Source organism: Megascapheus bottae, chromosome 31, assembly GCF_031878675.1.
Source record: "Megascapheus bottae isolate mThoBot1 chromosome 31, mThoBot2.hap1, whole genome shotgun sequence".
Classification (NCBI taxonomy): domain Eukaryota; kingdom Metazoa; phylum Chordata; class Mammalia; order Rodentia; family Geomyidae; genus Megascapheus; species Megascapheus bottae.
The window spans coordinates 593,555-607,947 of NC_143539.1; the positions used below are offsets into that span (position 1 = coordinate 593,555).

Sequence of the window (14,393 nt, forward strand, 5' to 3'; positions counted from 1 at the left end):
CCACAGAGCCACAGCGTGTCCAGCATGGTCTCATCCCACCCAGTCTCCAACCAACAGACGGCTGGACGGCCAGTCGGGGCCTGGCAGGGGTGATGGGAGCCCACCAGGAAGGAGGTCTGGGTAGGAGACGCGGCAGGCCCCACACCAAGGCGCTGAGCCGGCTGGCGAGTGCCTCGTCTCCGTGGGGAGGGCAGCGCCACCAGCTGCCCGGCTCACCAGTCATTCTGCACCATCCCTCCTGTTACGGGACAGTGGATGCCAGGTGGTCGGCTAGGTGGGGTACGTGCACCTCCCCTTCCCCAAAGACTCTCCGACCTGACCTCACGGGTCCACAGGATCCCGCTTCGTTCTGGAGCTCCCAAGAGGGGACCCCACTGTGTCAGCCAGTCCCCCCCCCAATCCCCAGGGGAAGGGAAAAAAAAAACCTAGGAAGAGCGAGAGCGACCCCTGCAAGCCGAGGCCTGGGGGAGCCTTCAAAACCCAGAGCTGAATTTCCATCACTTTCGCTGCCCACCCCAGAGCGGGCCTGGAAGAGCAGTGCTTCCCAGCCGGGCCGCCCCGAGGGAGGCCGCTGAGGGGCACAGCAGTGACACAGGGAGTCTGGGAGCCACACTCATGAGAATTGCCATTTATTCCCGAAGTTGCCAAAATCATCACCAAGGATTCACCGAGGGGTGCAGAGAACGAGAAGGCTCAAACACTGATTTGGGCAGAGGTGTGAGGGCTTGGGGAAGGGTGGGGAGACCCGCCCCCCCAATGCATGGGAAAGGTCCTCTTCTGGCCAGCGCCCTGCACCCTATGTCCAGTTTCTCGTGGGGAGGAGGGCTGGGGACGACGTAGGAGGACGTAGTGTGAGTGGGCCCCGGGAGGGGAGGGCACTGGGGGAGGGTCCCCCTGTCACATGCACTCACAGCCCCCATCTCCCCGAGAAGTCAGCGGGCCCAGCCTCCCTCCCCCCGGATTATAGGAGGAAGGGGTTAGTGTTGGGGGCTGGGGGGCCAGGGGGCATGACGGGGGGCAGACCAGGGCCCCCACCCAGGGGTGAGATGTAGGTGGGGGGTGCTCCAGGGACTGGGGGCACGGGGCTGAGGCGGAGCTGGTTCAGCGTGAGCGACGCAGGAGGGGCCGGCTGGAAGGGGTTGGTGACTGAGGGGCCGGTAGCTGGGGCTCCTGCAAGGAGAGAACTGTCAGTGAGCATGGCTCCCTGCCTGCCTCCTCCACGCCAGCCACGAGGGGCTTGCGGGGCCCTCAGGACACCGCAGGCCCCACTCACCGCTCGGCAGGAAGGGATTGGAGGCCTTGGCTCCAGGCGGCGTAGGGCCTGGCCGGCTCACCAACGAGTCCAAGTCGACCAAGGCTGCGTTGGGCCCCAGGAAGGACTCCGGTGTCTTCCGTGTAGGAGGCGTGGGGGCAGGTGGGGGGCTCCCCACAGCCTCAGCCAGAGCCCCCCCAACCCCACCCATGTCGAATGTGCCAGGGCTACGAGCAGGCACCTCTCCCGCGAGCAGCTCCAGCTCCCCTGGAAGGAGCAGGGCTGGGCTCAGAGGTTGGGCAGGAGGGTGGGTGCCACCAGGGAGAGAGGAGGGTGGAGGGGAGCAAGGGGAGGGGGGAGGCGGCCCCAGGCAGCGCAGGGGTCTGACTCCAGCTCAAGGAACGCCGATGCAACCTGAGCAGGGACAGCTTCAGGGAAGCCCAAGGAAGACGCAGCTGCTGCTGCAAGCAGGGCACTTCCTGCCCAGGGCACGGTCCCAGAGGACCCTGCATCATCCCAGGCGGGTGGCATCTCCTCAGGGAACTGAACCACAGCCACCTGCTGAGAGCCACTGGAGCCTGTGTGCATGTCCCGTCTCCGTGTGGGATGGACACCTGAGCCCGCTGCCCCGCCCGAGTGAGGCCAAGGGCTGGGGCTGCGGCACCAGGGCAGCTCACCTGTGCTGCTCCCCGAGGCTGGCAGAGCCGTGCGGAGTCGATCAAAGTCTGAGAACTCATCGGGCTCGGGGTCGAAGCCGCCACTGGCCGCTGTGGACAGCGACCTGCTTAGGAGATGCGGGACCGGCACCCACCCATGCCCCGCCCAGGGCCCGACCCACCCCGTACCTGCAGGGCCATTGGTGCTGGGCTTGGCAGGGGAGCCACCCCAAGGGTCCGAGAAGGCAGGGGCAGGGGCCCAGGGATCGGAAGCTGGGGGTCCGCTGACGGGGGCGCCCCCTGGGGAGGAGGGAGGCGTGAGGGCCCGGGCGCCTTGCTCCACCCGGACACCAGGGTCACAGCTCTACTGCGTGTGTGGCGGGCGCTCAGCACGGCCCCCCGCCCACTCCCCCCCTACTCACAGGCAGACTCCCCAGTGCCCCCGTCCCACTCAGTCCTGGCCAGGTCATCTGGCCAGCTGAGCGGGCGGCAGGGCCGACGGGGCGGGTGCGGTGCTCACCCTCAGAGCCTCCCCACGGGTCTGCCGCAGGGCCCTCTCCAGCCGCAGGGCCAGGGGCCCCGCCCCAGGGGTCAGCTGAAGGCCCTGCAGAGGCTGCAGGCCTCCATGGGTCTCCAGAGGCGGGCGTGGGGGCCGGGCCACCCCAGGGGTCAGCAGCTGGGGGGATGGCAGGGCCCCCCCAGGGGTCTGAAGCAGGGGCAGCAGGAGGAACGGAGGCCATGGGGGCTGGGCCCCCCCAGGGGTCCGAAGTTGAGGCTTGAGGAGGGGCTGGGGCCGAGAAGACGTCCGCAAGATCCATGAGAGATGACTGGAGAGAGGAAGAGGAGGAGGAAGAGACAGATATGGAGAGGCCAGGGAGACGGAGCTGCTAGACCCTCCCCCCCCCGCCCCCTTATCCCCTGCACGGTGCCTAAGTGACCCTCCACACTCCACAGGTGCACTGACCAAGCCCTACCCAGGCTGACCCCATCCCTCCCCAGGACGCCATGCCCGTGAGCCCAAAGCCAGAGCCCTGCCACCACCTCCCTGAAGATGGAGGCACCCCACCACTCACACCCACACCCACACCGACCAGCAGCTAGGGAGGTGGGGGGGGAGGGGAAGGTCCTCCATGGAGGGACAGCCAGCAGGAAGGGAGGCAGGCCTGGGTAGGCACTGCTGAGCAGCAGCCTCCCCCCCTCCCCCGGCCACCTCAGCATGCTGGACCGTCTGCCTTTGGTGAGGGCAAAGCTGGGAACTACGCATACATGGGACCCAGGACCCAACAGGGGCTGGGCGAGGCGGGACGAGGGGCCCCATGGACTCCAGCCCGGACAGAACCTCGTTTAGAGGCAGCGCCAGGCAGATCTGGGGGCGTCTCAAGGCAGCTGGGTGCAATGGCTGACCCACAGTACTGTCCCTGCAGCTGGCAGGGCAGCCAGGCAGGGCCACAGCCAGGGTGTGGCGTGGGCACAACTGTCTCCAGGACAGATGGGCCCTGTGTTACCAAGGCCGTCAGTCCTCCATTAGGCAGCAGGACAGGGCGCGGTGAGGGGGCCAGATCACCTCCAGCCACAGGGCAGAGACCCAGGGAGCAGGCAGAGCCCACTCACCCCCACCTTCCCCCTCCCCTCCCTTCCCCCCCCTCCCCTCACCTCCTCCTTGCCCCCAGTCTCCCTCTTGCTCTCCTCTATGGCCATCTGTAGTCTCAGGTCATCCCCGCGGCGGATCCGCTCTTCCTGGGGGACACAGGGCAGGGGTCAAGCACAAGCCACAGGCAGAGGCGGTGGCCCTGAGCCCGGAAGGCCTAGCCCACCCTCCCCGGCCATGCTCCTCACACAGGACGATGTATGGAATGGTAGTGGACACCTGAGGGGGGACTGGGGAGCAGGGGACTGGGAAGGAGAGGAGCCCAGGGCCGCCCGGCAGGCCTTGGGGAGCACTCTGCACTGGGATCCTGCAGGTGGAGCGTCCACTCCAGTGAGGTCTGAAGCTGCAGCAGGCTGCAGGTGTTGGCCTCCCCGCTGCGGCAGGACACTTGAGGAGGGCCACGGGACAGGGCAGGGGAGCCGCTCTGACCTTATCATGCTCCTCTCGGCTCAAACTAAGGGCCAGCTGGAGCTGGATGTCATCGTCGGGGCCGCAGGACGGGGGCTGGGGAGAGAGGGAGGGGTGGGGCGGGCAGGGACGCCATGGTCATGGGCAGAGGTAGGCCAAAAAAGGGACAAGAGTAAACAGGCAGAGAGCCATCGCTGGACAGGGCCAGCGATGAGAGGGCATCCATTTCCCCAAACCAAACCAGTGAGGGAGGGGCAGGCAGAGAGAAACAGCACCGAGCGCTAAGGGGCAGGCCCGCTCCCAGAGAAGAGGAACGTGGCCAGGCCAGGCGACCACAGAGCCAGAGGAACAGGCGGGAAGGGGAGGGACGGTGTGAGGGGCAGGAGAGGCATGGAGACAGGATGGCAGGATGGAAGTCGAGTCCTGGGCCCACCAGGGGCCGCCCGGTACCTGGTCGGCTTCCTCCTTGCTCATGGCCAGGGCCAGCTGGAGCTGGAGCTCTTCCTCCCCGCTGCTCTGCGGCCAGGCCTGCTCTGCCTCCGGTGGGGGCCCCGAGCCTACAGCTGCAGAGGAGGCTGGGGGAGAGCGGCCGCCATGAACTGGGGGCGTCCCAGTCCCCACCCCTCCCCAGGCTCTGAAGGCTAAGCATGGCGGGGAGCGGGGATGGACCAAAGAGGCCAGGAGGGTAAAGGGCGCCCCACCCAGGGGAGAGGCTGCTGCAGGGCACAAGGTCGGCTTGCGGTCGGCCCTGGGGCCAGGGTCGCTGGGCGTTGGCCTGGGCAGGCAAGGAGGCTTTTGGAGGAGTAGCGCCGGCCAGAAAAGGCAGCCCTGGGGATGGAGCATGGGCCACCGACAGGGCCAGAGCCCCTGGACCAGAAGGACAGAGGTGGACAGCAGCCCATGGTTCCAGGCCTGGGACAAGGCGACGGAGGGTCAGGGCCCTGGGAGGCAAGGCTGCTCTTAGTCGGGAAGGGCCAGCCCCTCCCCCTGCCCCTCCCACAGCCCAGGCTGGCAGAGGACAGAGGGCAGAGGGGAGAGCACGGACTCTGTCCACATCCCAGGCTCACCCAGCCCAGAGCAGACACAGACCCGACTCAACCTCGCCACCACTGTCTGCGCCGGGCCCCCAGCCTACAGCAGGGTTCCCATCCCAACCACCGCAGACTGGTCCAGGGCTACTGGCTCTTCTCGGAAGCCATCCCAGGCCCCCATCTGTGAGAGAGGGCAACCTAGGCGGACCCTGGCGGGGGATCCCGGGCCAGGCCTCTGACTCCCAACACCACAGAGCTGCACCTCACCCTTTCTGCAAATAAGCACCTCAAGCCAGCAATCCAGGCCCCACCCCCCGCACCTCCACCCGCAGGGCCTCAGACACGAAAGCCCTGCTGCACCCTCAGCCCCCAGCCTGCTCCACAGCCGGTCAGCGATGGCAAGGCCAGCACCTACTCTACATGCTGAATGCTTCAGAAACGCCAAGGAAGCATTTGACAAGCATGTAGAAATGACACGAGATTCAAACCACAGTGAATGTGGGGTGCTAGGGAGCCTGGGAGGAGGGGTGGAGGGGCAGTGGAGGTGTGGAGCAGAGGGGATAAAGGAGCAGTGGAGGTAGAGGAGCAGGAGGTGGAGGAGTAGAGGAAGTGGAGGAGTAGAGGGGGTGGAGGTGGAGGAGCAGAGGAAGTGGAGGAGTAGAGGAGGTAGAGGAGTAGAGGAGGTGGAGGAGTAGAGGGGGTGGAGATGGAGGAGCAGAGGAGGTGGAGGAACAGAGGAGGTGGAGGAGCAGAGGAGGTGGAGGAGCAGAGGAGGTGGAGGAGCAGAGGAGGTGGAGGAACAGAGGAGGTGGAGGAGCAGAGGAGGTGGAGGAGCAGAGGAGGTGGAGGAACAGAGGAGGTGGAGGAGCAGAGGGGGTGGAGATGGAGGAGCAGAGGAGGTAGAGGAGCAGAGGAGGTGGAGGAGCAGAGGAGGTGGAGGAGCAGAGGAGGTGGAGGAGCAGAGGAGGTGGAGGAGCAGAGGAGGTGGAGGAACAGAGGAGGTGGAGGAACAGAGGAGGTGGAGGAACAGAGGAGGTGGAGGAGCAGAGGGGGTGGAGATGGAGGAGCAGAGGAGGTAGAGGAGCAGAGGAGGTGGAGGAGCAGAGGAGGTGGAGAAGCAGAGGAGGGGACTGGGAGGACAGGCATGGCTCTGAAGGAGCCAGGGCAGTGTGGAGGTGTCCAGCATGCATAATGCCCTGGGCCTGATCCCCAGGAAAGGAGGGAAGAGACAGAGGGAGGGATGGAGGGAGGGAAGGAGAGAGGGAAGGAAGGAAGGAAGGAAGGGAGGAAGGAAGGAAGGAAGGGAGGAAGGAAGGAAGGAGGAAGGAAGCAAGGAAGGGACAGAGGGAAGGAAGGCGGGAGCAAGGGGCGGAGGGAGGGAAGGGACAGGGGGAGGGAAGGAGGCAGACACGGAAGGAGCACAAACAAGGTCAGGTGAGGGCTCTGATCATGGTGGTGCACCCTGGAAGCAGAGGCATTGGTGGTCAGGGCTTGTTGCCAGCAGGGCTATAGACTGAAGGGGTGCTGGGAGACCAGGCAAGAACCCTGCCACTCCTTGGCGTGGCAGCCGGCCCCTCCCCCTCCTTCCCAGCTAGGCTGCCCCTGAGGAAAGCATGGACACCCGGAGGCCTGCAGAGGAAAGGCCTGGGGAGCTGCTGGGAGAGGGGCTCACCTGTGGCCGTCTGTGCCAGCTTCTCCTTGGTCTTGAGCGCGTGGGCCCGCTCCTCCCGCAGCCGGTCCTCATCTCGCAGCAGGGCCACGAGCTGCTTGGCCTTCTCCCGCACGTTCACTCCCTGGTCCTTGCCGTCCCGGTCCACGTACTGGAAGTCCTTGAGCGTCTGCACCGCGTACATGTTCTCCTTGCACTGCTGGGACACGCGCTCGGAGCCCGTCTTGATGAGGTACTCCATCAGTGTCATGGCCTGCGGGGACAGGCGTGGCACTGGGCACCACAGAAAGCCAGGCAGTGCCAGGACACGCCCGCTGTCACTGGCAGGTAGACCCGCAGAGCGCCTAGTGCATGCCATGGAGTGGGGGCAGCCGGCAGGGGGTGGTCCACAGCCGTGACCATCCAGAGACTGAGAACGCGGGCTGCAGGAGTGGGGAGGAGAGAACTCCAGGAAGGGGTGTGTGGCACCCAACTCTGAGTGAACGGGCAGCCCAAACTCCACAGAAGGGGCCAAGAGTTTGGCCTAGTGGTAGAGCGCTTGCCTAGCATGCACGAAGACCCAGGTTCAATTCCTCGGTACCACATACATAGAAAAAAGCCGGAAGTGGTGCTGAGGCTCAAATGGTAGAGCTCTAGTCTTGAGACAATGCTCAAGCCCTGAGCTCAAGGCCCAGGACTGGCAAAACACACACACACACACACACACACACACACACACACACACACACAAAACTCCACAGAAGGCAAAACACACACACACACACACACACACACACACACACACACACACACACACACACACACACACACACACAAAACTCCACAGAAGGCTCTGCCATAGATCTGTGTGTGTATGAATGAAAACGCAGCCAGTGCCGCCACAAGGCCTGCCTGGGCTTTACACTTCACCGCAGCCTGCTCCATGTTCCTTCAAAAGAAATCACCCGTCATCCCAGCTACTCAGGAGGCTGAGATCTGAGGACCAAGGTTCAAAGCCAGCCCAGGCACTAAAGAACGTGAGACTCTGATCTCCAATTAACCTCTAGAAAACTGTAACTGGGGCTGTGGCTCCAGGGGTAGGGCAGTAGCCTTGAGCTGAAGAGCTCAGGGACAGCGCCCAGGCCCAGAGTTCAGGACCCATGGGGGGGAAGGCGAAGGAGGGAGAGGGGGAGGGGGAGGGGGAGAGAGGGAGAGAGAGAGAGAGAGAGAGAGAGAGAGAGAGAGAGAGAGAGAGAGAGAGAGAGAGAGAGAGATTTTCAAAGTACCAGGCAAACTGCCTGTCAGACGCCCTGGGTGGGCTCCCCCTGCTCTGGGCAGGCCTAGGCTGCTCAGTATTGTGGGCTCTGAGGATGACAGGCGTCTGGAGGGGGTGGCAGAAGCGGCCAGGCCTGGGCTCTCTTATGAGAGGCATCATAGTGTCCCTACTACCACCACAACAGCCAGGGAAGAGTTGGGGGGGGGCTGCCCAACCCTACAGCTGAGTTGCCTCTGAGCAGTGAGCTGTGCACCACCAATGTCTCCTGAAAGACCTACTTTGGTGACAGGGTCTGGCTACATAACCCAAGCTGGTCTTGAACTCCCCATCTTCTGGCATCGGCCTACAGGGATGACAAGGTCAGGCCATCACAGCTGCCTTGGAAAGGCTGAGGGTGTAGGAAGATGTTTGATTGACATCCACTGGTCCAAAAAGCGTTTACTCCCAGAGGGGAAAGGAAAAGGCAAGCAGTGCTAAGCACGGTCACGTTCACAAAGTGGGCTGGGGCCTGGCACGCTGGAATGAAACCAGGAAGGCTGCACACACCCGCCAAGACAGCTCCCTGAGAGGCAGGGGTACAAATGGGGCCACACACTACAGAAGAGAATTCGCCTCATTCCCAAACAAATGGAACACAAGCAACTTTTGGTTTCACAAGAGCTCCCTGGACTTTGGAATTACAGTTCAAACCATGCACCAGGAAACAGACCAAATATCCATTCATCTAAAACACATAGAGAAACGGTAGCAAATTCAGAGCGAGGCAATTAAAAACAAAACAACACTGCTACATGTAACAACACTGACTGAGAAAGGCCACCTCAGAGCAGAGTCCTGCTGGGCTCATGTGAGTCCTGTGCCACGAGCCCTCCACAGCAGGGTCGCAGCGGGGCCCCAAAGCTCTCGAGCCAGGACTGAGTCTGAGGGGGACCCACAGCCCCTTCTCAGCCGGCCACCTGCCCCCCAAGGCCATGCTTTCGGCCCTGCACTGGAACCAGGAACAAAGTCATCCAAAGAAGACATGCCAGGCCCCCGAGCAGCAGTTAAGCTGGAAACCAACTTCAAGCCTGAGGAGATTAATGCCATCTTGCTAAAAAAGCAATTCACTCCAAGTCACTCTGGAAGTTCACAACTGATCCACACTGTGGGAGACTGTGCACTCACACAAGGAAACTACGACCCCTCTTGTACATCCAGATGGGGAAAACGTCCTTTCTCTGCTTTAAATGAAGGACCAATTCAGACCAAGCCTACTGCAGGGCATGTAATAACCCTCAGCCGACATACAAGACCAGACCATCCCAGATCCAAGGTCCCCAGGACTTCTCTTCCTCCCACCCTCCCTGGAGCAGTAAGTAGCCAGTTCCATCTGTCTGTCCCTAGGGCTCTGCCTTCCCCAACCTTCAGTCAGCTGACACTCCCACCCAGGTCAGGAGGCCTGTGGCCAGGGCCTCTCAAGCTAGCTGACAGCCTGGGGTTATTGGGTAAAGGAAAGAAGACTCGTCTGCTCTGGGCGGCCTCGACATGTGGACAGCAGGAAGGCACAGGCCCTGTGGCCACTCCTGGGCCTGCAGAGCCTAAGTGTCCAATAGACCACACACAGAAAAGCAGACTTGTGTCAGAGGCTTGAACTCACTGAAATGTTACACAATTGCACATTCTAGCCCCCAGACTCCATATTTCCAACCAACCGAGGATCAAAATTCCTTGAGAGTCCAACGCTAACGGTTCAGACGTGTCATCCTAGCTACTCAGGAGGCTGAGATCTGAGGATGACAGTTTCAAGCCAGCTCAAGCAGCAAAGTCTATGAGACTTCCAATAAAGTCAGAAAGGGAGCTGTGGCTCAAGTGGTAGAATGCCTGCCTTGAGCAAAAAAAACAGCAGCCAGGCCCTGAGTTCAAGCCCTAGTACTGACACACAACACGTGTGTGGCTGTACACACACGGCGGCACATTCACACCCCCCAACAAAGGTCATATGCAAATACCACCTATGCCACTTTACATAAGGGATTTGAACATCCTCAGGGCTGAACCATACATAGCCCCATTCACTGCTTTCGCCCGCTGGTTCTTTCACAGTTCTCCCCTCCAGAAAATGGGAGGCCACCCCAGGCAAGGCACGCCAGCCCCAGGGGACCCCGCCAGGCACTGACCTTGTAGACATGGCGCCAGTTCTTGCCGTGGTCGTTGAGCCGCTTCCAGATCATGCTCATGATCTCTGAGAATGCCACAACATTGTAGGTGAGATCGGCGATCTCGGACATGAGGGAGCTGGACGGGCCCCAGGGGTCATTGCTGGTGGCCTCGCGGACCTTGATCTCTGCCTCTGAGTAGTTGTGCACAATGTTCTTCATCTGCCGGCGCAGTGAGGAGGTCGACATGGTGCCTGGGGCGGCGTGGGGCCCAGGCCCGAGGAAGCCAGAGAAGAGGCCGCCACAGGGAGGCCTCGGGCAGTGAGCGCTGGCCAATCACTGCATCTGCGGGGGGGGGGGGGGAAGAGTTGGGGAGAAAAGGCCCTTAGAACCAGGAACAGACACAGGCTGGCCAGAGCCTGACCCTCCTGAGGCTCCCTGTCACCCCTGGGGGCGGTCCAGAGGGCTCTGACTCTTGTTAACCTCGGAAAGTTTCCCCGTCCATCTTTCAGTTCCTCAAACATGCCTGTCTCTTCCTGCGGGCCTCCACTCAGTGAGGCATAGTGTACATGGGCAGGTCAGGCAAGGGTGAGAAAGACGGGGCCACACCCCAGCTTCCGAGACAGGCCAATGTGAGCAGTCACAGAGCGCTGCACTTCCCTTTCCTCTGTACCATATGGAGTCTGTGCAATAACTAAGAGCGCCTGGTACACACAAGGCCCCCCACAGAGACTAGGAGAAATGTCTCAAGACCTTCCTGCCTGCTCACATGCTTCTTCTCCCCAGGCCGGGGATTTCCACTTGCCCTCAGGGCTCCACTCCGACAGCAAGGTCACTGTCCCTAGGGGGGTCTCTGCTGGACTCTGTGGACCTCATGAATTTAAATCCGTTTGTCTGATCCTGTGGCTAAAGTCAACCTGTGTGAGCCCCCAAGGGGCTAGAAACCACATCAATCTGCACTTGGCTGTTCCCTCTAGAGAAGCTGGCCCGGAAAAAAGCATTCAATAAACTGTTGCAGGAAGCGGAGAAAGGAGGGCAGGGAAGATTTCTAGAACAGGAGTAGAGGTGGTAGAAATCCATGGCAGGACAAGGACACGAGAGGGTGGAAATGGTGGCGCACACCGGCAACCCCACACCGGGGACGGGGAGGCAGCAGTATCACGAGTTCCAGTCCAGATGGTGCTACAAAGCAAGACCCTGTCCTTAAAACAAAACAAAACAAAAACCATGGCTTTAAGTAGCTCGGGGTAGAGTTGCTTACCTAGCGTGGGGAAGGCCTTGAGTCCACTCCCCAGTACATAGGGAGAAGAGGCAGAATAAAGGCCAGGACAGGGAAACAGTGAGTGCGGGGATGTGGCCCAAGGGAAGCGATAAGCAATACAACAACCTCACAGACAAGTCCCAACCGTGTGCCAGAACTTACTGAGCACGAGGCCAACACTGTCTCATTTAACTCTGCATGGGGACACTGGGTTCTGGAGGCTGCAGAATTCAGCCAACATCATACCAGGGACGGCAACGCAACCCAACTGAAGCCCAGCAGAAAGATACAAATATATGCTTCCAAATGAACCAGATCACTTGTGCTGAGACCAGCTGAGAGAAAACAGAAGGTGGGGTCAGACAAAGGCTTATGATTGAAGTATGTCCTTACCTTGTGCCTAGTACCTTCTAAGTGCCGTATACACACTAACTCAATTAATCCTTACAACTCCACACAACTTACACAGTTTAACAGACACAGCTGGGTTCCTTGTTCAGGGATACATCTCACAACTGGAGCTGGAGTAGACTCTGAACTACTCTGCACAGGAGGAGATTGCTGAGCCCTCCTAGGACCTAAACCTGGGGGAGATGTAAGCAAATGTTTGGGATTCAGGTCAAAGAACCAGGCATCTGAAAACCGGCATAACTAGGTGAAAAAATAGTTGGGCTTCTAAGACAGGCTTAGCCAGATACACCAGGACAAAAATAAGTAAGTAAATAAACAAACAACAGGGGGCCGAGAGTTTGGCCTAGTGGTACAGTGCTTGCCTAGCATGCATGAGGACCTAGGTTCAATTTTTTGCTACCACATACATAGAAAAAGCTAGAAATGGTGCTGTAGATCAAGTGGTAGAGGTCTAGCCTTGAGAAAGCTCAAGGACAGTGCTCAGGCCCTGGGTTCAAGGTCCAGGACTGGCAAAATAAATAAATAAAACAATAATGTGAAGGGCCAGGAGTCTGGCCTAGTGGTAGAGTGCTTGCCTAGCATGCACAAAGACCTGGATATGACTTCTTGGTGCCACATATATAGAAAAGGCTGGAAGTGGTGCTGTTGCTCAAGTGGTAGAGCTCTGGCCTTGAGAAAGCCCAACAGTGCTTAGGCCCTGAGTTCAAACCCAGGACTGGGGGAAAAAAAAAAAAAAGGTCCAATAGTGTGATAAGTACAGAACAAGAGACAAGAAAGGATCCAGAGAGGTGGAAAGCAAGGAGAAATTTGGGCGGAGGGGGGATTCCCAGAAGACAGTGAGACAAAGACACAAATGTGGAAAGACCTTGAGATTGCTAAAGCTTGAGACAGAAGAGAACAAAACAGAGGCTACAGGCTTGGAACTAAGAAATGAGACAAGAAAAATGAAATGCAAGAAGAGAGAACATAAAAATTCGGTTCAAATTATGGTCACATCAGCTTCCAGCAGAGCAAACTTCCTTGGGGTTCAGTTTGCTCAACTTTGAAAAGAAAAGAAAGCCTATCTGGCAGGCTGTTGATTAAATAAAATGGGTACATAAAGTGCTTGGCTCCGTGCCCCACAGATAGTAGGCACTCAACAACATGGGCTGCTATTATTTATCAGGGAAAAACAGAACTTTTCCAGAAGGGTGGGATCAAGGACCTGCTATCATAATGTCCAGGACTCACTTCGAGTATGTTAGAAGAAAACACACATCTAGCACATAAAAGTGAAGATTTCACACAGTCTCTAGAATGAGGCTGCTTTTCTAACTAAGCAAACTCAAAGAAAATTATTAGACAGAATACAAATGATACGGCAAAACCTTCCAAGATGAACACAAATGATGGGTACCAGACACTGAATGAAACACAACTCTTTCGGTAATAATAAAAATCAGATCTCTCAGTAATTACAAACTTCCTAAGTGTCAGGCACTGTGAGGCACTTCCCGTGCATTGCCTCAAATTAGTGTGCACAGAGACCCTATGATGCAGGACCTAAGAACACCCCTACTTAAAGACTTCAAAATTAAGGTTTGGAGACAGAAGTACCTGTCAAATACCACAGCATGCATCAAGAACTCTGATTCCATGCCAAGACTTGGAGATCTGAGGAAAGAAGTAGCTCCTAGACGATGCAAGAGATTCCTGGAAAGGAAGGACCGGGAGACTGGAGGCCGTAGGTATGGTACAAAACGGTAGGCGAGAAGCAGGGTGTGTGAGTGTGCGCGAGTGTGCGCGCACCAGAGGCCCAAGGGTCTCAGGTAATGAAGAAACCCGGAAAGACGAGATGGAGACGCTGACGGACGGAGACGCAGGGCAGAAACATCCTATCTTCAGATCGTTTCGTGGAAACACGGGACACGGCCGAGAGCAGCGCCAGGCTGCTGGCGGAGGCCCGCGGAGCCCGGGGAGGTTGACAGACAGACACACAGACACACACACGCTGACGGACGGACAGCACTCACACACGCTCACCGGCCAGTGGCCGACCCGGCACAAAGACCGCCTCAGCGAACGCGAGCGGAGAAGCCCGCCGCCCGGAGCCGGAGCCGGAGCCGGAGCCGGGCCCCCGCCCCCGCCCGCCCCGGCCCGCGCTCACCTCGGCCCGCCCGCTCACGCCGGGCTGCGGGGAGTCATGACGGCCAGCCGCAGCCCCCGCTCGGCCTCAGTGTCGCGGGGCGCGCGTCGGGCTGCGGGCGGCGGCGGCGCGCCCCGGCGCAGGCGCGGACGCACGGAGGGCCGGCCGCACGCCGACGGCCCCGCCGCCCCGGCGCCCGGGAGGGGCGCGGAGAGCCGGGCGGGGGAGGGGAGCCGCCGAGCGGACGGGAAGCAACCGAAGGAGACGGACCGGAACCGGAAGTGACTTCGCGCCCCGCCCAGCAACTGCGCCGGGGCTCTGCCAGCCAAGCCGCCGGCCGTCATCACTTCCGGCGCGCCGGCACCATCGCAGCGCGCCGTGACGTCACTTCCGCGCCTGCGGGGTGGAGGCGGAGACCGCGCGGGGGAGGGCGAGCCGGCCGGCCGGCGTCTCGAGGCGGACCGGCACGAGCAGCACCCCGCTGGCCCGCGCCCCCGGCTCGCCCGCGCCAGGGCGGCGAGACCCCCCCCCCCCGGGGACGG

General features: G+C 60.3%; 1 protein-coding gene across 4 annotated transcripts; it reads right to left on the reverse strand.

Moving 5' to 3' along the window:
- Positions 1-613: 613 nt before the first annotated feature.
- On the reverse strand, positions 614-14,117 carry Epn1 (epsin 1). Of its 4 annotated transcripts, none has more exons than XM_090322931.1 (11): positions 13,873-14,116; positions 10,076-10,399; positions 6,668-6,917; positions 4,415-4,539; positions 3,986-4,060; positions 3,562-3,645; positions 2,429-2,735; positions 2,098-2,208; positions 1,930-2,019; positions 1,274-1,519; positions 614-1,170 (listed from the first exon to the last, which is right to left on the reverse strand). In XM_090322931.1, the coding sequence occupies exons 2-11, from the start codon at positions 10,301-10,303 to the stop codon at positions 962-964; spliced, it is 1,725 nt and encodes a 574-aa protein (XP_090179057.1). In that variant the 5' UTR covers positions 10,304-10,399; positions 13,873-14,116; the 3' UTR covers positions 614-961. The 4 variants fall into 4 exon arrangements, with proteins under 4 accessions (XP_090179057.1, XP_090179056.1, XP_090179060.1 ...); XM_090322930.1 differs by lacking the exon at positions 13,873-14,116 and having other exon boundaries at positions 10,076-10,140; positions 10,235-10,399; XM_090322934.1 differs by lacking the exon at positions 3,986-4,060 and having other exon boundaries at positions 13,873-14,117.
- Between the last annotated feature and the right edge of the window lie 276 nt (positions 14,118-14,393).

Excerpts from the sequence above, each read along its gene's own strand:
- Epn1 (XM_090322931.1), bottom strand. The coding sequence starts at position 10,303 with ATGTCGACCTCCTCACTGCGCCGGCAGATGAAGAACATTGTGCACAAC. Across the intron at positions 6,918-10,075 it reads ACTGGCGCCATGTCTACAAG|GCCATGACACTGATGGAGTA; the intron begins GTCAGTGCCTGG and ends CTGTCCCCGCAG. Across the intron at positions 2,020-2,097 it reads CAGCACCAATGGCCCTGCAG|CGGCCAGTGGCGGCTTCGAC; the intron begins GTACGGGGTGGG and ends CGCTGTCCACAG.